At 38.3% G+C, this 24,449-nt stretch overlaps 1 protein-coding gene across 1 annotated transcript; it reads left to right on the forward strand.

Annotated features, from left to right (window-relative positions):
* Positions 1–24,449, forward strand: LOC114014636 (uncharacterized). Its single transcript, XM_027799043.2, has 7 exons — positions 1–40; positions 3,266–3,430; positions 5,260–5,382; positions 7,395–7,442; positions 9,834–9,922; positions 11,445–11,537; positions 21,432–24,449. The coding sequence occupies exons 2-7, from the start codon at positions 3,319–3,321 to the stop codon at positions 21,618–21,620; spliced, it is 654 nt and encodes a 217-aa protein (XP_027654844.1). The 5' UTR covers positions 1–40; positions 3,266–3,318; the 3' UTR covers positions 21,621–24,449.

Genomic DNA, 24,449 nt, shown 5'->3' on the forward strand with positions numbered 1-24,449 from the left:
GTAGAAGTGTCCCAGCAGAGACAAAAGCAGGCAAAATAAGGTAAGCAAGAATGGAAAATACAGTAGGGGCTTCAAGCTAAGATTATTTTATCAGACTGCTTGTTTAGATTCTAACAAATAGTGATTTTTTCAGTTGACTTTAAAATCTTCTTCTGAAAATTTTCTTCTTCCTCAGTCTAATTTATCCCTGTTTTCATATATTTCTGTATCTAGTTTAGAGTATAGATTTCATAAATCCTGTCTGATTTGAAAGAGATGAAAACTTCATTATTTAACAGCTATAGGATGCCAAAAGTTCTTTTTAATCCACTGTAAAATTTTAACAAACTTGGAGGACTTCCTTAATGTTCTTTGGAAGCAGGACTGGCAGCTGCAACCCAGTACACTCCACAAAAACAGCTCTGATCCTTTGATGGTCTTAGAGATACCTTGTTATGCATTTACTAATATAGCATGAGATAAGATTTGGATGGTACCACTGTGTGAATGAACCCCAAAATTTTAAATTCTGTTTTCATGTACTGAATTTGATTTATTTTTGTGCTCGGATGTGCCTGGGGGTTAAGTGGAAGAGAGAATGGTGGCTAAGAAAAAATGAGATCAATAAGGTGCCAAGAGAAGCTACGTAAAAGGCTTTCTTTGGTGCCTTCATATAAATGAAATGGTACTGTCTGTGTAGCAGGAACAATTTTCAAAGTCCCTGTGCTTTGAGGGTGATCTTATCACCATTGGCTATAAATGTGCTCCAGTATACCTGATTTCTGCAGTTTAAAGAGCTACAGCTCAAGTTTTCTTTCTAGCTTAGCTGGAAACTAAAACAAAACAGATCCAAGTTTCCAAAACAAACCGTGGTCTGCAGCCAAGAACAGTATCCAGATCTTCCTAGACCTCTTCAGGCAGCATATGCCTTACAGAAGAGAGAAAAGAACTGAAGAAATAGGCATGAAGGACATTAAAACAAAGAAATAGACACAGGGAGAGACACACAACATTAAAAACTATGAGTGAGAATGAAAAAAGTGGGAGTAGGTGAATCTATGTAAGAAAATGGCATGAGAGGAAAGGCTTATTGGAATTGGAGTATTTATGCGTCAGTCTTCAGGGACATGTGAGGCAATTCAGACTATGGAAGCTTTTGTTATTTATTGTAGTGAGCTTTATTTGTTCTGGAGAGCTTACAGAAGTGAAATTCTACTACTGACTTCCATTTTCTACTTGTTCATACAAGCCAAAATAATTAAGTACAGTCCTTCAGAACTTCAAGATTACCTGTCTATCTTTCTGTGTATATAATGTCGATGCAAGACTCTGAATCTAAATGGTTTGCCTGGTATCACACTGGTTCTCAAAAAAAAAAAAAAAAGAAAAAAAAAAAAAAGAAAAAAGGACTAATCTACATATCTACATACCTTGCCATTAGTAACCATAATATATGAAGGGCAAATCCAGGAGAACACAATTCCGGGCTGCTTCACAGGGCATAAAAATCAGGAATTGGGATCTTCAGAACTTCTGATCAAATGCAACCAAAATAGAATTGCACTTACATTTTCAGCAGGAGTGTTCTGTAAGGGATTAAATGTGTGTTTTCAAGCACCCTAGATCTAACGGAGTTACGATGCTTTGTTAATGTTGAGCACCTAGCACACTAACATCTCTCAAGACCCACAAGCTGGTATTACTGCCCACATACTCTGCAGAGCCTGGTTCAGTTAGATGTTTGCAGAGGTCTGGTCCCAGTCAGGATTTAGTGGAAGACCGCGAAGGGTCTTCTGTTTTGTTTAGCATGCTTAGTGATAAAGCAATTTCAGCAAGATAAAGAAGACCAGCTTTTACTTTCTACCTCTGACTACAAGTTATGAGACATATGAAAAATGAGACATCTTTAATAGGAAGAAGAAACTAATTCTTTCTAATAGATGTTTCTATTTTCAATGCCCTAACTGAATAGTTACAAATAAAGAGACAGAGAGAGAAAAATGCCTTAGTTAGCCTTTGTAGTCTAGTAACAAGAGAATTGCAAGGGACAGAGGTCTTTAATTTCTAACATTTCTTGTAAATATTTAATGCAAAATTCTGCATCAATGAACTGAACCAAACCAGAACACTGCACTCTCCTCCTCTGGGTGAATTAACAAATCATTACAACTGCATCAGAGCCATGATCTCTCTGGCCGAACTGATATTTAGTTATTCTGTACAAAGCTGCATGGGGCTGAAATTACACCCATCTTTGCTTGGTTCTTTTGCCAGGATACCAGACGAAATTGCAGTTCGTTGTTTTCTTTGGTCTGTACTTGCCATAAACAGTTGTCATAAGCAGTTGACTTCAGGAGAGTTTGTAGACTTAAGAATTCCAGTTTCCCTTTCTTCAGACCAAATCAAAGTCCGTAGCATTTTTGGAATGCAGTAATTCAGGCTGCACCCACAGAATATCTTACTAGCTGCCTAGGTGGTTCCTCAGTCAATAGGCACCACCCTCTCCTTAGGATATCTGGCCTAGGTAATGCTTAGATCCTTTTATTCACCTAGCCTTTAAAAACTGAAAAGTGTTATTTTTTGTAAATATAGTCACAAATACAACATCATTGGAAAAATGCAGAGCACATTGAAGTCAGATTATTGAACTGTAAAGAGAACATTAATTATTTGAAAATATGGATCGCAGAGAATGGTAGGAGATCGATACTCTTTTCCTGATCACTTGTGATAGTCATTAACAATCCTAATATACTCCTCAAATTTCCAAACTCCAGTCCTCGTTCCTGAGGTAATTGTTTCCTGAACCTTAAGATTGTAATATGGCTGCATGTCTTTACTGAAAGATTATGCTGTGTTGAAGTTAGTATCATTTTCAATTACTTACAAATACCCTGAAAATTATCTTAGTTTTCTGAAAGAATATGATTTTTCAATCCAGCTAGCAAAGTGTAGCTAGCTTCCTATGACTAGAGAAGCACAAATAAATTAAGCTGAAGTCAATTAAACTGCTTATATTTTATCTAAGGGAAGTTTTTAAAAATATATTCCTTCAACACAAATATATCTGTGATAACCTGCATCTTAGTGGAGGTGTAGATAGATAACTGATTTGCTGTCACTGGAAACACACCATTACAGGACACAGGCTTGAGTCATGCAAGCAGTCAAATATTACTGAGTTTATCCTGCCTTTAACTGTTATTTACCAAAATTAATACTCTTTGCAAACTGTTTTCTTATCTGAAACATAAAGTATTGTGAAAAATCCTAACTCCTGCTTTAGGACTGGAAAAGAGGGACATCTCAGTTTATCAGGATTTCTTGAGTGCTGCTGCAATGCTGCTCCGCTCAGGCTGCAAAAAGCCGTGTGAAGTGTCTCTCCACAGAAGGCAGCGTGTTAAGAGGCAATGTCTGCTGAGCACTGTGAGAACAGCTCCTGAAAAGTCAGGTAACTCTTTCCTGAGTGACAAGTATGTTTGTAATCTTGGAAACATGGTTCCGATCCAAGGCAGAATCCAAACAAATTAGGTATCTGGAACAGCTTATCTATAATAAGGTCAAGAATGGAGGAACAAATAAAAGCTGGCTTTAAAACAACCCATACAGAACAACTCCTGAAAATACAACATTAGTTTTTTCACACCATGAAATTCAGACCAGTAATTCCTAAAGTACATCTACACCACCCTGGAAAAGAGTGAACGACATAGCAGGCTTGCCAACCATTTTATTTTGGGCACTGTACTTGTAATTCTAGTTAAAAGTAGAACTCTTACACTACAAAGATTTAAACAATTTTTAAAATGTTTGCTTTGTTGTTGTTGATTATTGTAATTGTTGTCTTGTTGCTTTTTTGGAACAACCCGTCTTTTTTCTGGAAGCCTGGCAGCCTTAATTGCCAGGTCTGTGAAGAGAAGGTCTTTGCCCATGCATAGATCAGCTGCGCAAGGGTGTGATGCCAGTTGTTGGTGTGTATCATCTCTTTTGTTGAATGTACATGCAGAGTTTCGGCTCACCCTGAACAGGGCAGGAAGAAAGCTTCTTGGAAACAATTCTACTGTTTTCAAAATGTCTGCTTAAATGCAGGTATTTCAGAGGAGGTACTTCAATATAAAATGAGTAACAAAGTTTTTGGTGAAGTCAAGCATTCCCAGAAAGAACATTATGTCATGCTGGTGCATTTTGAGGATCCTGTTGTTTTGCCGAATTGTTCTGGTGAAAAAGGACTCTTTATCTTATACCATACCCTGGAGTGTGGTCTCAGAAGTGTCTTAACTGAATTTGAAGACAGCAAACATATTCCAGTAAAACAATGTTCAGCCTAACATAACCAAAATTGTGTGCCTTATAGTGTTGTTCTGTAGGTGTGTGACATGCAGGTGGCTGGGCCTACATCTTCTTACATCCAGAACAGCACAGTTGTGTTCAATAGTGGTAGGGAACAATTTCCCTCCTGACTGCTTTTAGCTACAAATATCTGATGTGGGGTTTTGTTTGGGTTTTTTTTCAGTAAGAGATGTCAGGTCCTCAAAATAAATGCTGCTCTTTTAGGTAGACATTTGCACTGTAACCTAAAACTCTTGTCTGTACACAGATCCAATTTTCAAAGTGCAAAACTGGGAAACAGGCAACTACTTATCTATGAAATAAAGGAAACTAGTATAGAAACAGTATGCTGCAGTGACACTTTCCCTACTTCACCTCTTCTTCAGAATGAAAATGTAACTCCATTTTTCACATTTCTCTCCATGCGCAGGCTCCTGTGCACAACTTTGCTCTGGCCTCAGCTCCCCACAGAGCTCTCTTCCCCACTGAAACCCTACTCATTCACCAGCCAACTGCTAATTTATTCCCCCTCTCTTGTGTTTAAATTCCTCCCACCCCCATTAATATCTTTCAACACAGCTATCTGAAGGTTGTCCACAATCCCCCTTCTTACACTATCCATCAGGCTCTTGGGTCGGAAGCCATTTTTCCAAGCTCAAGTTTTTCATAATAACTCTTCAAAAGGTACAGCATACATCTCTTCTTCTCATTGAGATAACCTTCAAAGCAAATAAACCTTTGCTTTCCTTCTTCACACCAACACCAAACCCAAAAAACATCTGCTTAAGCCCACTGTGTGATTTGTATTGTACGTTTGCTATACTGTTCATAGTTCAAATGTACATAGATGATCAAGCTAGATTGCTATAAAAATACAGTCGATCTTTTTATTGAGAAATTTTACTGTTTTTCTGTTGCTAATAAAATTAATTGCAATTCATTTTTGATTAGCATTCAGTCTGCGAGAAACACTGAAATGCTATATACTGACTGAAGATTCAAAAACGGTGCATTTTGACATAGATGAAGATGGTCATCATGAAATATCAACCAAGGACTCACAATCTCATGAAGGTAGTGTGCTTTTTTATATCAAACCTCACCAACAATATTTGTTAATGTACTGTTATGTGTACTGTGTTCAGTTTTGGGCCCCTCACTTCAGGAGGGACATAGAGGGGCTGGAGCGTGTCCAGAGAAGGGCAGCAAAGCTGGTGAAGGGTCTGGAGCACAAGTCTTACAAGGAGCAGCTGAGAGATCTGAGGTTTAGTCTGGAGAAAAGGAGGCTCAGGGGAGACTTTATTGCTCTCTACAACCACTTGAAATAAAGTTGTATTGAGGTGGGGGTCGGTCTGTTCCCAGAACAAGTGGTAGGATGAGAGGAAATGTCCTCAAATTGTGCCAGGGAGGTTTAGTTTGGATATTAAGAAAAATTTATTTGCTGAAAGGCTTGTCAAGAATTGGAACAGACTGCCTGGGGAAGGGGTTGAGTCACTGTCTGGGGGATATTTAAAAGATGTGTAGATGTGGTGCTTAGGGACATGATTCAGTGGTGAACTTGGCAGTTTATGGTTGGACTTGATGAACTTAAAGGTCTTTTCCAACCTAAATGATTCTATGATTTTATATTTTCTGTAGATGTAACACTGTATTGCATATTAATATTTATAGTGATATAAGAAAACTTTTATTCCAGTTTACAGTAGGTAGATAATATATTTAAATAATAAGACTATTTTGTTCACTCCCATTTGAGTTAATGGAAAGTGTAGATGCTTAGCTATTAAGAGAGTGAAAGCAAAGATAATCCTTGGAGACAAGGGCAAAATGTAGAAAAATAGAGAAGATTTTGGAATTTGTGGGATTATTTTATTTTTCATGGAACTCTTCTTTTATCTCAAATAGGGCTTCTCTAATTGTCACCAAAAATGATATCACAACTAACATCACAGAAGTAGTTGTTAGAGGGTGATGTTTTGGGACAGAAAGACAAATAACAACAAATAGAACTATTGTAAATTTCTACATTTTCCAGAGATGTGAAAATTGGAAGAAAAAGCAATAAACCATATTTCTAACTGAAATACAGGAAAAGTTGAAATCTGTGAGATAGCTATCAACTTGCTGAAACATTATTTCTTACAAACCCCCAGCTTTTACAGGAATTTGAAAACCATTACATATGCTTCAGATAAAGACATAGAAATACTTGTTTGATATATTTATAACTAAATTAATGTTATTTTTATCCTATTAAATTGTAAATAATGACAGCTACACTAATAAGGTATTTAAGTATGCTTTGTATCCTTTGGAGTATCTTTTACTTGATAACTTCATAGAATTTTGAAGTAACTCATACAACTAGTATTGCTAATTTATGAACAGGACCAAAATCTGTATAGGTATATAATAGAAGCTGTTTGTGAATAAATTCGTAGTGTGACGGTTGTGATGTAGAAGGTACTGACGTTCTAGAAGAAAAAGAAAGGACATTATATGTGATATTTTTGTATATGTAAACACAAACACCACAAACATATATTAATAATCATATAGTTAAGACAACATCATGTTAGGAACCAGCCGTAACCTGGATGTTTGTGACTTTGACCTGAAGTGGGTGATACCTTCCCCACATAGCTGGCTGATTCAGGCTGATGTTAGAAAAGCCAGAAACCTCCCCGCTGTAGCTGCTTGTTTCTTTCCAGTCTTGTACATTCCATAGTAGTGTCCTCACTTCTGCTACCAAAGACTTGTAGGCTTCTCTTTGATAGCATTTTAGGCCTTACATCTCATTACTGACCCCTCTTTTCTCAGGTACATTCTCTTTCGTAAAAGATAGTTAATGAGTCAATACATGTATTAGAGTTCAGACTTCAGGGTACCTGTTCACAGGTGTAACTGCACTGTCTTCCAGGGTTATATGAATTCAGAGACCTCCAAGAAATGAAGCCTGATGCCTATTGCTATTACAAGCTCTTTCTCAGATTATGTTTTAGAGCAATTATTTGTTTGTGACATTTTTAAATTTGAAGAATGTAACTATCTAATTCCACATATTTGTTAAATATCTTCTATTTCAGATATTGCATGGTTAAGCGTATTCACAAGGAATGAACCAGCAGTTACTGGTAAGACTCCTATGGGAATAAAAGGTATCATTCTCTTTGTTAGGGTCTGATTTTGAAGAGATTTGAGAGTTAGAAAATAAATCAGTAATGTTTTATACGTAGACTTGACATTAGAAGTAACATTTTATACCAGTTTTTCATTCAGGTCAGGTTGCTGGACAGTTCTGAAAACAAGAGCCTTTTTGTGTTCCATAAGAAGAAATCTTCCAAGTCACAAAGTTTGTGGTAGCAAGTTATGAGTAATGGCTTGGACTGAAGACAAATGTATTTGAGGAAACAGAATGTGTGTAAGCTAGAAAATCCAATTATTTTTTTTTTAAAGAAAAGTGAGCGTGTTCTATTGCTGGCATACAGGTCTTAGCTAGTAACAGGAGAGGAAAAGCAAAGAGAAATGGATATGAAGAAAGAGGAGACAAACTTTCATATTTAAGTATAAGAAGTGATTGGGAAAATCAAAGATATACTAGTTCCAGGTATTCCACTAGAAAAGAAACATATTCCAGTTTCAATCATAAAGGGCTTCTGTAACAGATGAGAGCAAGTATCTATCTGGTCCAATACTGTATCTTGAACAATGGCCAAATGAGGTTTTCTAGGTAACTATAAAATATTGATACCTTCCCAAATCCCAGTGCTTTGCATTTCAGGGACACCCCAAACAAGTAGTTTCTTGTATTTAGTTAATTTCAAAGCATTTCCTTAGCGTGAATTTGTAAAATTGCCCCTTAGACTCTGGTAGGATTTTAGTAACCAGAGAGGCTAGGTAATTAATCTGAAGTCCATCAGAGAGTGCAAGTATCACATATAAAATCATGGAAAGGTTCTGTACTTCCCCTACCATTCACTGTCTGCCTGATACCACTTGTCAAGTTTTTCAGAAGTGATAGGGAAAGCTAGACTCCTTTGGATTTACTCAAACTAAACAATGTATAAGCGAGTCACAATAAAATCTACAGATGGAGACAGCCAAAGATTGTTAGGATGTAATTCATTTTGACATATTGTCAACTGGCTGGACACCTGCATTCCTCTTTTGTTGTCATTCTTACATCTAAGTCAGAACATTCTTGACTTGGGTATGAAATCTCTCTTGCCTGCTGATGTGCCTCTTACATGCTACAGCTGGCTGGACAGTTGCAGCTGAGGAAATCTAAACTGATGTCACAAAAAGTAATAAAAATGGCAAAATTTTAGACCTTCTACATTCCACTACATTAATCTGAATACACTTGTAAACTGAGTAAAATACATTTGGCTGGAGTCTGTCTCAATTTTTAACAAGAATTTTTATGCTATTTTCATGCTGCAGCTGGCTCAGACAAAATTCCTCCACAAGACTTTCACAAAAGCATTACAGTTAGGGTAAGTTAGGGCAACTAAAACCAGGGCCAGGATTAGAGCAGGTAAAATCAGTCAGGTGGGTTGAACATGTCCTGCTGATTCCAAATACCCTTCAAAGGCTAAAAAATACCTTTGCTAATATGAAAAAAAAAAAAATTCTCCTTAACTGCAGCTGCGACTGTTGGTGCATAATTACCTAATCTCTGTAACATTTGCATCAGTTGCTTCAAGGACAGACATATATATCAACTGGTACTTTATTTTCTCTCTTGAACAGTACACCTCTGTACTGCACAAGTGGTATTATTTGAAGTAAATCTGCAAGGCAGACAGATAATTACAGCATCACTGGATAGTTATTACTGTCATGGGTTTTGCTAGGTCATAGCCTTGTGTGCTGTATCAGTTGACAAAGGGTACCTTAATTTATTTATTTTTTGCTGAGGCCTTGAAGTACCAGAAGGTACGAATATTGTCAGTTTGTGAGGCTGAGGAGTGTCCTGTATTATTGATACACTTATTTCCTGCAGCTGAAAAAACTGTTATCTCAAAAGGGGCTAAATCCAATGCACCCATGGTATTGGAAATTATGGTAGTGGAAAGCTTTATGGTAATTGTGGTAGCTTGTCCTAGAAAGCATGCAGAAAGTAAAAGGGAAAAAATGCTGCATTTTCCTTAGTGATGTGTAGATAGTAAAGTGTATTATGTAAATTAAGTACTACTATAGATGCCTTTGTAGTTCATATTATATATATCAATGTATAACTGATATTCCATACATTACCTATAAATATAGAGAAATAAAGTATATATGTGGCAAATTTTAAACACCATAAAGACTTTGTTTAAACTAGACTGAGCTTTTTAAATAAAAAAATTCTTTAAATACCTTACAGAAGAGAATGGTGTCAAAAGTGATTATATTTGTTTTTATTCCTATGCCTATTGGTGTAAAGTGAACCTGAATCTCTTTACAAAGTATTTTCAGCTATGCTTCATTTTACGAAGTGATATACGTTTTATTGCAATATTCTTCTTTATGTAAAGCAGATTCTAAAAATTTGGTGATCCTCATGCAGAGATCAAAGCTTAATGAATTTGTCCTGTTGTGCAAGGGTAAGAAGCAGCTCTCTCTGAAGGTAAGAAGTAGTTTATTTCTTTTGTAATTTGTGGTTGCTTTTACTTACTATAGGACAGTTTCCCCCAAGACCTTTTCTTTTTCTTTTACCTACCACCTGCCACATTTCACAATTTCTACCTCCCTCCCTGTATTCTGTCTGGGGAAATATTTGAAGCTGTTTATTGCAAAAAATTTGGGGTTATGTAGTTAACTACTGTTACTAGAAGAAGTCAGGGATGTTGTGTTCCAGTCTTTGTGGAGGGAGAGGGGGCTTCTTAACCAGGAAGCATGCAGGAAATAGACGGGGAGGAAGAAGGAGGAATGCTGCCTTGGAAAGAGATGAGTTTCAGAGGGGAATTATTTTTTCCTAGTGAATCTAATTTACAACATAAGGAATGTGATGAAAAGAAAATGCAGCTGAATATAGTATCCTGTTTTAAACATTTACCACCAGTTGTTAAAATATTCTCATTTTCTCTTGTCTTGTGAAGGTTTATTTATGGGAGGAAGAGCAGGCAAGGCTACTTTTGCCTATTGAAGGGTTATAACCTTTACTAAAATTCATCTAAAGAAGAACATTATGTTGGAATTTACCCTCTAAAACAGGGCAAAGGTCTAAGAAGCTCAGTTTACACTGGTTATATTGAGATAAAGAATGACCCTTCATCTAACACTGGCCATGCATGATGGTATAAATTAGTAAATGCTTCCTCAAATTAAGTCTTTGAAGTTTTTTGATTGTTTTTAATTCAGAGATAACTTCCCATATAATCTGTTTCCTGAAATGATCTGGGAAAATGTATGTTTTAAGATACATTCATTATATTTATAGCCTATTAACCTGCTGGGATTTTCCTTTCTGTCCTTGAAAAAGTAGCGATTTTAAAAGGATTTTTCTGGTTCAGAGATTATCTTTTCATAAATTATTTGTTTGAAAGGTGTTCCACCGAATCAGGGAAAGAACTGAGTGTTGAACCCTAATGGATTTTACTATCCCAATCACTTATTTTGAGTACCATGTTATACCAGATTACTTTTCTTGACATGAATAAAATCGGTTCTTATCTGAAAATTAGTTAAGACATATTTAGCGTCTCGCAAATATGTAAAAACCTTGGAAAGAGCATGGACCTTCCTTTTTCCAGTAGAATACAAATAATTTTCTTAATCTCAACAGGAATTCTAATGTGGAAGATGACAAGGCTCCTTGTCTGTGATAAAGTTTTGGTTTTCCATTACAATGTGGTTCAGCCTTCACTGCATTGCAAAATAGAATCTGGACATTAAACACTTTGAAGGACTGTCTTCAGTATTTACTTTCAACCCGATTCATTTTGCGTTGCAAATGGTGAAAGAGGAATATATGTATCATGGAAGTGTTTTGAGAACTTAACATTTTATTAATCTTGGATAATTTAAATGTAATAATTAATAGACTTCATTAAAAAAGTGAGGGTTTTTTAGAATTAGTATTATATTCAGTGGACTAAAACAGCAAAATATGAAGACAAAATTACCGATCTATGTGGTTGTAAACACAGGTCTTGAAAGCATCCTGTTCAGAACCAAATTATCCTTCATTGACCAGATGCAACATGAAAACATGCAGCCATGAAGGTCCTGACTTCAAACAGGTATGTAATAATGATCAAACAAATAAAACCATGTGTTTGAGTGTATATACAAATCTAGGTATAAAAAAATGTAGCTAAATGCATCCTGCTGTTATTCATTAAGTGACTAATTATTTACTTTCCTACTTCAGCTGATTTTTAGTATTTTCCTCAGAGAAGGAATATAAGAACTTCCATACTTTTTACTTGACTTGTATGTATGAGTACATCCTTCAATCTACAGGCAAAATACCTGACTTTCAGTTAAAACAGGAAAGATGGAGATGTTTCCCATATTATTCTGCTTATATAAAATCCAGGGAGATACAAAATGGTTTTCACTTGGTACAACTTCTTATACAAGTTCTAGAAAATCTGCATGAGTGTATCTAGAAGGGTCAGATTACAAGACTAATAATGTTTTCAAGAAATAGTGAATCCATCAGTCAAAAATTTCTGGGAAATAATTAAAACATAATATATATATAGATAATACATTTTTTTATATATAATCTAATATAATTAAGAAATTAAAAGTAAGCAGTCATGGAAATACTTTCAGAGTTGATTCAGTATCAGCAGATGATTATAAATCAGGAATAATGCATTGTGTATAGAAATACAGGTAGCTAGGTGGTTTCTTAACATGTTTTTGTGACCAAAGCTTGATTTTTGTTGGCTCTTCTCTAGATAGAAAAGACAAAACATTGTGAACACATGAACAAAACTACTTTAGTTGATTTATAAGAGATCTTAGACAGACATTCTGACCTAAAGAATATGAAAAACCAATGATATGTAGTTAATTGGAATATTTGTTAGGGATGTAGTCCAGTGTATGACTATTGAGGACGATTGAAAAGACAATCTTTCCAATTTCAGAGAGCAAAATTAAAGCTATCTGGGATCAGATAGCTTTCAGAACTTCGTAATAGCACATGTGAAATGCTGAAAACCTAAAATTCCCAACCTAATATTTCTAACATTGCTAACATTTCTCCTAGAAAAGAAAGGAATTCTGCTAATTTGAAATTACAAATTTCTTGTTTAAAGTCATTCTGAAATGGTCTTTCAAAAGTATGAACTACAGTGCTATTCCTTTTTTTACCTAATAATTAATGAACAAAACTCCTGTGTACTGGGCCTGGACGATTCAAGTGGGTCCTTCACTTTAAGTTCCTGTTGAGGCACTTACTTGCCACAAATATTTCTTGGCTCTATATAGAAGGAGAAAGCTACAAAGCTTAGGAAATTCATAATGCAACTTCTAACCCCCTCTTTTTATAATGTAAACTATCACAGTCATACTGCATTCTTCTAAAGTTTACTTCATATGCTTTTCTGTAGAAAAAACACATTTTTCTGTGGAGCTGTTCATAGGGAAAGAATTAATGTCTTGATGACTGCAAGTTTTGGGGGACAGCTGGAAAGAAGAGCTGTAACAGCCTGTAGAGACCTATTCATCACTCTGGGTTTCTAAACAGATAATAAAAAAGAAAAATCTGTTCTGAGAATGCATTCATTGCCTAACAAGACAGACAGTGATCTACTTACTCATCAGGGTTTACTGCTGATAACTTCAAATAAAAGAAAAAGAATCTTAGTCATTTGTGTGAGAGGCAAAATCATAGTCATGAGATTCTTAAGCCTTCTAGAATGAGTGCACTGACCAGGAAATAAATTCTGGTGTGATGAATTAAGCCTTCACTGTCCTTAGGCTGAAAAACTGTGGGAGTAGTCGACAAAGATGGAGAAATACTTCTCATCACCAATGACAAAGCTATGTGATGCTGCAATGTGATATTTAGTCTGCTAGCTTCTAACAGTAAATCTTAAAGACAGGCATTTTTCTTCATTGGAAGACTTCCAGAAGAATTACCAGAAATATGAGAATCTGTAGAGGTTGCTGTTACACCAGCAGAAAGAGTTGCCTATAGTATTGTAAATTTCCATTTCTGTAGCCAAGGTTTATGGAGACACAGTTCACAACCAATATTTATTAAAACATCTTTTATTAATCAGGCTGTTATCACAATAAAATAATAACAGCTTGTAACAGCAGGTAATTGTTTATAATAACGTCCTATTCTGGTAGAGGATTAAGTCAGGAAGGTAATACAGATCAGAACCAGTATTTATTGCAACACTATGTTGGCAAGAGTGGAAAACTGCATCGTACATGCAGTTACTACCTCACACAGTGCGCACACTTTCAGTCACCTGGATGAAGCAGCAGTGGAGAAACCAACCCCAGTGGTTGACTCAGGAGCAGCAGTGAAGAAACCAACCCTCAGAAGTAGGCTTGCATTTGCTTATTACCATAACTATTTTAACTCTATGATAGAGCATGCTTATCATAATTAGTAATATACTACAAGCAAATGCAGTTAACCACGTAGCAGGATGAATTAAGAGATACAGAACAGTATTTACTTTTAGCTCCACCACAGAAAAGGTTTTCCCTGCTATGTCCCTACAACATGTTGGCAATGATGGGATGTTTCTCACCTCTCATATATAATTCTCCCACAGTCTCTTCTAGCGTAAATAAGAGTACATTTACAGACTTTTTTCATTTGATGTAGCCCATGCACAGGGAAGTGTTAATCCCAGTCATTTCTGAAAAAAACCAGCATGTGGTTATGATGTTGAAATGAGTTTTATTTAGCATTCACTGTTCACACTAATGACTTGATTTGACCTGGAGTTCTCAATTGGACTGCTACTGTTTCATGTCCTTCTTATCTTCTTGCAGGTTGTCTCATAAATTAGCAGTTTCCTTAGAAGTCTGGACCCAAATTATGCGGCCATGTAGTATCGGAGAGGAGTGCAGGGGGGACACATAGTAGAGGGGAGAATTACTTAGGAGAGTTGTTAATATTCTCTGTGTTACATGTATTTCTAGATTTTAATGTTCTCATTTTACCATTCTCATTAATTACGTATAAATTTTTACTATTTTTTTTACTCTTCCAGAAGTGCAGTGTTTAGTAATTATATACCAGTTATCAGAGAAGTACACACTTCCTTCAGTACATATTTGTACTGTCTCCCTTCAGTGTTATTTCTGTTCTAGTTCAGCTGTAATATTTTACTGTTCATGACACATTACCACCCTTAGACCTTTGCATATGTATAATGAACCTCTTAGCTCTTACTAAGTACTAGTAGCATTCAGTTCTCTGTCAGTTTCATTCTTTTCTCTTTCCTTTCTCAGTTGATACCCCACCTAAATTCCTTCTTGACTTAAGACATTTGCTTAAAAGATTACTGAAGCCAACAATTCTGTAACTAGATCTGGATGTTCCTTTTCAAGTTGTTGTCCCTTGGCAGATAATTCAAAGTTGTTAGTGTATTATAACTGGACAGCATTTTCCCAAAACTTTGAATTTGGGAATTCCCCAAAATTTGGAATTCCTTAGCCTGGGTGGACTGAAATCTGAAGGACTGCAACTTTCAAAGCTCCGTGAAGAGCTGTAACAGTTTTTATTCTATATATACTTTACCGAGTAGTTAGATTAAGCTAAACAAGACAGACAGATTAAGTCAGATGTTAGCTGTGCAGTCATGAAAGATCTGATTGTAGGACTTCCTCCTTACTCCAGTGAAATAGGCCAAAATAAAGAAAATGAAGCTCCAAACAGGCAAAATTTGGCATGTGAAGTCCACAGAATTACCTGGTTCAGAACTGTTGACCTTGTCAGTAATGACAATGCCACGCTTACTGTGCTTGGCTGCTGGCTGAGTCAACCTATCACAGTCCTGTTTGGCACCCATCATGCAGTTGGAGGGGTTTTTTGGCTTCATAGATTGATTCTTCTGTTGGAGAGCCAAGGAGTGATAGGTAAGGTTCACCCACCCTTCAGTGGTCCCATATGGCAAGTGTGGAAGCCTGATGGAGGGTGGAAGTTAACAGTGGACTACCGTGGCTTGAATAAAGTCATGCCACCAATGAATGTTGCTGTATCAGATGTTGTAGAGCTCCACTGTGAATGGGAGTTGAACAAGACAGAGTGTATGCTACAATTGATGTTGCCAAAGCATTTTTCATGCTCCCTTTTGGCAGCAGAGTGGAGGCCACACTTTGCTTTCATGTGGAGGGTATCCAATACACCTGGAACCAACTGCCCCAGGGCTGGAAGCACAGTCCTACCATTTGTCAGGACAGTACCAGCTGTGAGATTAAAAGCACTGAGGTGTGTTGGCCCCAGCAGGCAGCCATATCCCCACACATCCACTCAATACCACTTCCCACCAACAGGACAGGGGAGAGAATAGCAAGAGCAAGAGTGAGCAAACTTGTGAGCCAAGATAAAGACAGTATAATATGCAAATATCAGAAAAAAACCCAAGTGATGCAAAAACACTTACTCAGGTCTTGCCATAAACAGATTAATGCCCAGCCAGTCTCTGAGCAATAGCCACCTTGGAAGCAAAAGAACCCCCACCTTCTTCTTCCTCTGCACCAGTCTATGGCTGACCATGACATTATATGGCATGGAGTATCCCTTTGGCTAGTCTGGGATGTCCCCTTCCAGCCTTTTGCCCACCCCAGCCTACTCACTGCTGCAGAGTCAGAAAAAGAGGTCTTGATGCTGTGCATGCACTGCTCAGCAATACCCAAAACACTGGTGTGTCATCAACCCTGTTTTAGTCAAAATCCAAAGCACCATATAATTTATTTGTAGTGCTTTCCAAGATACATAGCTTCTTCGATGCAAATAAGGTGGCAGCTCAGTTCCACTAGTTTGCTTATCATCATAGAATCATAGAATTATTTAAGTTGGAAGAAACCTTTAAGATCATCAAGTCCAACTGTTAACCCAAGACTGCCGAGTCCGTCACTGAACTATGTCCCTAAGCACCATATCTAAGCATGTTTTTAAATACCTCCAGGGATGGTGATTCCACCACCTCCCTGGGCAGCCTGTTCCAGTGCTTGACCACCCTTTCAGTGAAGAAATGTTTCCTAATATCCAATATAAACCTCCCCTGGCACAACTTCAGGCTGTTTCCTCTTGTTCTCTGCCTTGTCACCTGAGGGAAGAGACTCACTCCCACCTGCCTACAACCTCCTTTCAGGTAGTTGTAGACAGCAGTAAGGTCCTCCCTGAGACGACTCTTCTCCAGGCTAAACTACCCCAGTTCCCTCAGCTGCTCCCCATAGGACTTGTGCTCCAGACCCTTCCCCAGCCCCGCTGCCCTTCCCTGGACACGCTGCAGCCCCTCTACGTCCCTCCTGCAGTGAGGGGCCCAAACCTGAACACAGGGTTCGAGGTGCAGCCTCACCAGTGCCCAGTGCAGGGGGACAGTCCCTTCCCTTGCCCTGCTGGCCACACTGCTCCTGACACAAGCCAGGGTGCTGCTGGCCTCCTTGGCCACCTGGGCACACTGCTGGCTCATGCCCAGCCGGCTGCCGACCAGCACCCCCAGGCCCTTTCCCACCAGGCCCTTTCCAGCCGCTCTGCCCCAGCCTGTAGCGCTGTGTGGGGCTGGTGTGACCCAGGTGCAGGACCCGGCACGGAGCCTTCTTGAACCTCATCCAGCTGGCCTCGGCCCATCGGTCCGGCATGTCCAGACCCCTCTGCAGAGCCTTCCTACCATCAAGCAGATCAACACTTCCACCCAACTTGGTGTCATCTGTAAACTTACTGAGGGTGCACTTGATCCCCTCATCCAGATCGTTGATAAAGATATTAAACAGGACTGGCCCAGCACTGAGTCCTGGGGAACACCACTTGTGACCAGTCACCAGCTGGATGTGACTCCATTCACCACCACTCTTCGGGCTCATCTGTCCAGCCAGCTTCTTACCCAATGTAGAGTGCACCCGTCCAGGCCATAAGCAGCCAGTTTCCCCAGGAGGATGCTGTGGGAGATGGTGTCAAAGGCTTTACTAAGGTCCAGGTAGACAACATCCACAGCCTTTCCCTCATCTGCTAGGTGGGTCATCTTGTCATAGAAGCAGATCAGGTTTGTCAAGCAGGACCTTCCTTTCCTAAACCCATGCTGGCTGGGCTTACTAGGTTGTCCCGAATGTGCCATGTGATGGTGCTCAGTTTGATCTGCTCTATAACCTCCCCCAGCACCAAGGTCAGGCTGACTGGCCTGTAGTTCCCTGGATCCTCCTTCCTCTCCTTCTTGTAGATGGGTGTGTCCTGGTTTCAGCTAAGACAGAGATAATTTTTTCTGAGTAGTTGGAACAGTGCTGTGTTTTGGGTTTAGTATGAGAATAATGTTCATAAGACACAGATTTTTTTAGTTGTTGCTAAGGAATGTTTACACCAAGTCAAGGACCTTTCAGTTGTTTAGGCCCTGCAGCAAGAAGGCTAGAGGGACACAAGAATACGGAGGGGACACAGCCTGGACAGCTGACCTGAACTAGGCCAAAGGGATATTCCACACCATAGAATTACATGCCTAGTTTGTAAACTGGGGGGTTGGTTGGGCAGGGATCACTGCTTGGGGACTGGCTGCGCATCCATCAGCAGGTTGTAAGTGGTTACATTGCACATTACTTGGGGTTTTTTTGGTTTTTTTCTCCTCCTTTTGGATTTTATTCCTCTTTCTGTCTCTCTTCATTTCATTACAATTGTTATTATTATAATATTTCATTATATTTAAATTATGAAATTGTTGTCTCAACCCATAAGTTCTACCTTTTTCCCAGTTCTCCTCACCAGCCCACGAGGAGGGGTGGGAGGGGTGGTGGAGGGGTGAGCAGCAGTGTGGTGCTTAGTTGCCAGCTGGGATTTAACCATGACAAGGCGTCACACTGGCTAACCTGCAGTCTTCTGGGACCTTTCTGGTTAGCCAGGACTGCTGGTAAATGATGGAGAGTGGCTTGGCAAGCTCCTCTGCCAGCTCCCTCAGTATCCTTGGGGTGGGTCCCATCCAGCCCCACAGACTTGTGCATGTCCAAGTGGAGCAGCAGGTCACTAACCGTTTCCTCCTGGACTGCGGGAACCTCATTCTGCTCCTCATCCCTGTCTTCCAGCTCAGAGGGCTGGGTACCCTGAGGGTAACTGATCTTGGTATTAAAGACAGTACCAAAGAAAGCATTAAGTACCTCAGCCTCTTCCTCATCCTTTGTGGCAAAATTCCTCCCTGTGTCCAGTAGAGGGTGGAGATTATCCTTGGCCTTCCTTTTGTTTCTAAAGTATTTGTAAAAAGCACTTTTTGTTATCTTTTATGGCAGTGGCCAGCCTGAGTCATTGTACAACTCATGCAGTTTTTGATCATGTGTTTATTTCCTTGCTTCATCTGAGGAAAAATGTAGATTGTAGTGTGCCCTATACTCCTTTGCGTAACATGTCATGGCAGCGTAAGATGATTTGTTCTGTTTCATCTGCCCTTCATACCCATTCCTTTTCCAAACCTTCTTCCTGGCTTAGTGTGCAGCAGTTGAGCTTAGCCTGGGGTTATGCTCCTTGTGCCTTATTCAGACTGACTTTAAATAATTTTGAGTATATTTATTTTAAAACTTGGATACTACTTTCTTACATCATTCTCTGTAGCTTCCATCACTGACATATTATTCCATAAAACAATGTTTCTTTCTTGAACCTGTGGAGACAACGTTTGTAGCATTTTTCTAATGTGAGCATACATATGCCATCACAAGTGCATTGTCACCTGTGGGACGTGAGTAAAGGTGTATTTTTTTTTTTGTCACTAAATGTGAAATGTAACCTCCAAATTGGTTCTTCATTTAATGCAATGGCAAAGAAACACTCAGATCTATAACTGAAAACCAGTTGTTTTTTTCTTGGAACTTGCAAATGGTCACTCAGACATGCTTGCTGCCGTAGGTGCTGCCCTCATGATGAACTTTATTTTCAGTAGTCCACCATATTCTCCAAGTTTCCTTGTCAGCCTTCTTAACAGACCATAACAGAAAATTATCTGTGTCACGATTTCTTGCAAAACACCTTGTCCTTCAATGACCTGCTGCAACTCCTAGTGTTTGGATATGCTTCTGCTCTCACCTCCTTGTTCTTCTCCCAGTCACACAATATCATTCCCCAAATCATCTTCCTTTGATGGCTCTCCATCTAATTTTACATCATTTCATGCAGATACAGCAGTTATTTGTAATTTTTGCATCTTGATTTGGTTTTGCAAGCACATAATTTTGACTCACACTTGCCATATCCCATTGAGGTCTCCCTTGCTCTAGGGTGAATTTCTGCATTATACACGTTAATACCTCTCCTGCTTCTGCAGGTCTTTCTTTTTCTTTCTTTCTTTCATTCTTTTTTTCCCTCTTTTTCCTGAACTCACCAGATTCTTTTATTCTGTTTATATTTCCTTATTGCATTTTTGAGTTCCTAGAAGGTATTTCTTTCCTAAAGACGAATTGTCTACAACCTTCTTAATAGTATATTTTAAAACAGAATTTTTGGATTGAGGCTGCAGGTATTCTGGTGCTACAGTGGCTTGATCAGGACAATGTTTTAGCTGCTTCCCATTATAGCTTTGCCAATATAGGAGGCATATCCTCATGTTTCTTTCATGGACTCTGCAATAACTGCAGGACATTTTCTTTCCATCCCTTGTCATATGAGGACACATTTCTCCTTCCATGGAAAGGTGGTTATTGCCAATGCGGTAATCTCCAGCATAGCTGGGACCCTTTAATATACTCCTGCTTTTCCCCAACCATTCAGTTTCATTTTAGAGGTCCTCTTAAGCATTATGCACAAAGATAGTACACCAAATGGGTCAGGTTTATAGAACTGTCTTCTGGGCATTCAAACAGATCAGTCAAAAGGGAAGATGAAATAATTTGATTGTGATGCATTCATTTACCATCCCTGTCTTCCCCCAAAGATACTATAAGCTCCCTGATAAGTGGTTCAGATGGGAGGAACACAAATCTCAACCTTTTATTAATTAAGCTCTTGCTGTTAGCAGCAGATAACTATTCACACCGTCTTCTCAGTTACTCCCTGGCACAGTGCACACACTCAGGAGCCGGGCCTCGTACCCACGCTCCAGGGGTCTGCAGCCAGCTGTGCACAGTCACACACAGGGTCCCTTCTTTCAGCAGGTGTGCTTATATACACTGCTCCGTGGTCTTTGTCCACCTGCAGCAGCTGCTGCCTTCTTGCATGTGGTGTGGGTTACATGACCCATCATGTGTGTTACATGACCAGTGTATACCAGAGACCTTGGGCAGGTTCAGAGCTCCTTGGTACCCTAAGTTTATCAGGTTTTGCATATTTAACAGAGCTACCAGTCTCCAGGACCTATGGTTTCAGAGGCAACCTCTTAGCACATCTTCTTCCTTTCCCTGACACTGTATTTCCTGGTTGCTATTTCTCCACCCTCACTCTGAGGTGCCTAGAGAGCCCAAACATATCCACACACAGAGGGGCTGTTTTGACAATAGCCATTCCTCTGAAGACAGATCTTAAAAAAAGCATATTAGAAACTGGAGATGTACAGAAAAATCAAAGGTAGTAGAACAATTGTTTAAGAGTAATTGGTACTGTAACATTCTAATTTTACTTCAAAAGAGGTAAGAAAAACTGTGGATTGGCATTTTGTTGCTAGTGGAAGTTGACAGGGTAAGTCTGTGGTAAGAGAATAACCAGGTGGAAATCCTAAATTATCCCAATAACAGATATACTACAGAGGAATACTGTGCTGGTGTTTTTGTGAAGCAAAGGAATGCAGCTATGGGTCTGGAAAAACTCAGTCCTTTGATATTTTATTCATAGTTATCACAGAATCTGTCCCACAATGATTAAGTGTTGCCAAAGATTTATCTAAAAGTTGCTAAATATGTGTCACTGGAGAAAAGCATTCAAAATACAACAAGACAGCAATATACATGAATTTTTGTCACATGAAAACCTATAGAAAGGCTTTAGAAATATAACATGTTCTTTACTTTATGTATTTTCATAGCTGAGTGAAGATAATAACTTTTTCATCATGCATTACCAAGGAGATTCAGTGCAGTTCCAATGCTATGAAGACAAAAGTTACTACCTGTATGTGAATGATGACTCACTTGATATACGCAAGCTGGAAAACAAAGCACCTGACGAGGAAAAAAATTTTTACTTCAGGGTGTCATATTTACAGGAAAAGTAACTTGTCTACCTTTCAATGGCCTAAGTGTCCATACAATTCCTATAATAAGATAAGATATAATAAGATAAGCTAGAGAAGGAAGGTTGACATCAACTAATTTCTGTTTTGGCTTAATTTTTACTTAAAAATTTATTGAGTCACCATTTTGCATGAGTAACATCCTGTATTCTCACCAGGAAAAGAGAAAGGCTAAGTTGAAAAACACACTACCTGATCAGTCTCTCTGTATCTTACCTGCACAATTATGGTTTTAAGGAGCTGGATTCTTCTGGAAGGGGAAAAATACATAGGGGATATTTCAAAGACAGCAAAAAGAAGGAAGCATATATGGATATGAAGTACAAAGCACAGTTATTACTCCATGTAGTAAAAATTTTACTTTTTAAAAAAATGTCTCTTATGAGCTCACCTGAACTTGAGAAGAAAACATTTAGAAGTTACTAAGTGCATATGTGCATGTCCTGACTGACTGACTTTGGAAAAGGAGTGGAAAATGCATCTCAGGTCTAACGGACAACAAAGGGAAGGCTGAAGAGTAGACAGGTCTCTTGGCCCCTGTAGCTCCAAGTTAGTCCACATACTCTATCATGCAACTTCAGCATCTATCCAGCATGGCAGCACTCTTAAGAAAATGTACACAGAGCATCAGACTTGCCACATGCAGGCAGAGGGAGGGAGGCACATTGAACCAATGGGCCGTAACCGATGTCTTGGAACACTGACAGAAAATTGCTCGGACGTATTGGCTTCCGTCCCTGAATCACAGAGGGAAATGCAGTCATGTCTTCAGCTGCAAAGCAGAGTGCAGAACAGTATCTGAAAAATAATTAAATGTTCAAAACGACTGAATAAATAAACACTGGGTACTTATGTGGGGTACACTGGAGGAGCAGTAAGAGTACCTGCCTTTCAGCCACAGGGTCTGCCAGTGCGAACTGGAAGATGCTGACACTTAAATATCCATAGACTATACCCTGCAAGGCACAAAACATCTGAAATACAAGAGAAAACAAACCGTAAGTGATCAGGATCACTAGGTGTTAAAGATCTGTTTCCTTGCTGCTATGCATGGAGTTCCACTGTGATTTAGTGGCAATTTTCTTTGATGCAAGTCATCTGGGAATGTATGTGTATCAATGATAGACATCACACACCTATGCCAAAAGGTTGTCACTTACTTGCAGTGGAACAACCCATAAGCTACACAGCACTTGCAGGAATTGTTCTATATAAATATAACAATGCATACCTGAAATAGGAATCCTAATGTCAGTCAATCACACCAATGCACATTACAATATGGCAATTACTTGTAGTAGACCAAACTCCAACCACCTGTGAGAGCTTAGATTTTTTATTTCCCCACCCCTACTAGCACTGTGGGGTTTCACTGCTGAGCTTGTTGTATTCTTCAAATAGTGAAAATCAGTCTGTTGCTTCCTATGCTGACTGAGCAGAAGACAGCTTTTGAGTGTTCCCTAAATAATACTTAGAACTTCTGAATCTATTAAGAATTCAGTGAAATCAGCAGGAAGAAAAAAAACCCAAACTCTAGATACTGATTTCAGCATACATTACACTAGAATTAAATTATTTTAGCCCTTTCTATTATGTTGTGCAATAAATAAATTCATTTATATATCAGGTACAATAATTTTGCTAACTGATACACTATAACTTCATAGTCATACATTTATTATTGGTAATAATAATTTATTATTATGTGATTATAATGTGATTACTACATTACAGAACACAGTCTTTAGATGGTAAGTTGGTGAAATGATCACAACTCATCATAAAGCTCATACAAAGCATATGAATGAAATCAGCATTGCTGATGCCAGCAAAAAAGTAATGTTGACCTCAGTGAATTTTGAATCTATTTTATATTTAAAACTTAAATTATGGTTATTTGCAGAATTTTATACTTCTACCACCTACCTTAAAAAGATTTTTTAAATGGTTTAAGGAACAAAAGTCCTTATGGGAAGCAGCAGTGAAATTTCGTAAAGTTTCAGATTTGAGATACAAGATAGTAATGTCATTTGAGAGTTTTTCGCAGAAAACACAATAAATCCAGCCAGCTTTTTAACTACAAATGTATATAGAGAAACAAGTTAAAAAATTCTTATGTCTTTTGGATTCTTATTTTCCTCATATAAACCTTCAAACTGACATTTTCAAATTCCCACTAATCTGAGCATCTCATGAGCGGCAGATAAGTTTTTGTTTTGTGGGGTGGAAAGCATGTAGAAATTCTATTTAAAAATAGAAAATGAATGCCAGTCTGTCTTTTAGAAAAATATAGCCTTTAACACTTTAAAATACAAAAAAACATTTATCCAGTGTGTCTACCAGTTGAACGTGAAATATAATTAATATTTTGCATTTTATTTTCAAAACAGTACTGATACTTTTACTTAGCTAATGTGATAATTATTAAAGTACTATCACAAATATTTTGCTCTTATTTTTCTTTTCTTCAGAAACTGTTCCTTAAAGAAAATACTGCATTCTGTTTGCTGTAGAACAAATTAATGCAAGTATTCTTCATATATAACTTCTAGTACTTTGACCATATTTGTGACTTGTTAAAATAAAACCTGTGAGAAGAACATCAATAACTACGAAGAATGTGATTTTTATGCTAGTTAATCTGACAAAAGCTAAGATAATGTATGTGAAAGAGGGGACCATATTTTCTTAGGATCTATGTGCTAATTTTTCAGGAAACCAGAGTTCTTTCAATCATGGAGAAGGGAATGGTCATTTACAGTAACCCCCCCCACACACACATTTACATTAAAAAACACTCAAGACTAGTAA

This window comes from Falco cherrug, chromosome Z (genome assembly GCF_023634085.1).
Source record: "Falco cherrug isolate bFalChe1 chromosome Z, bFalChe1.pri, whole genome shotgun sequence".
NCBI classification, from domain to species: Eukaryota; Metazoa; Chordata; class Aves; order Falconiformes; family Falconidae; genus Falco; species Falco cherrug.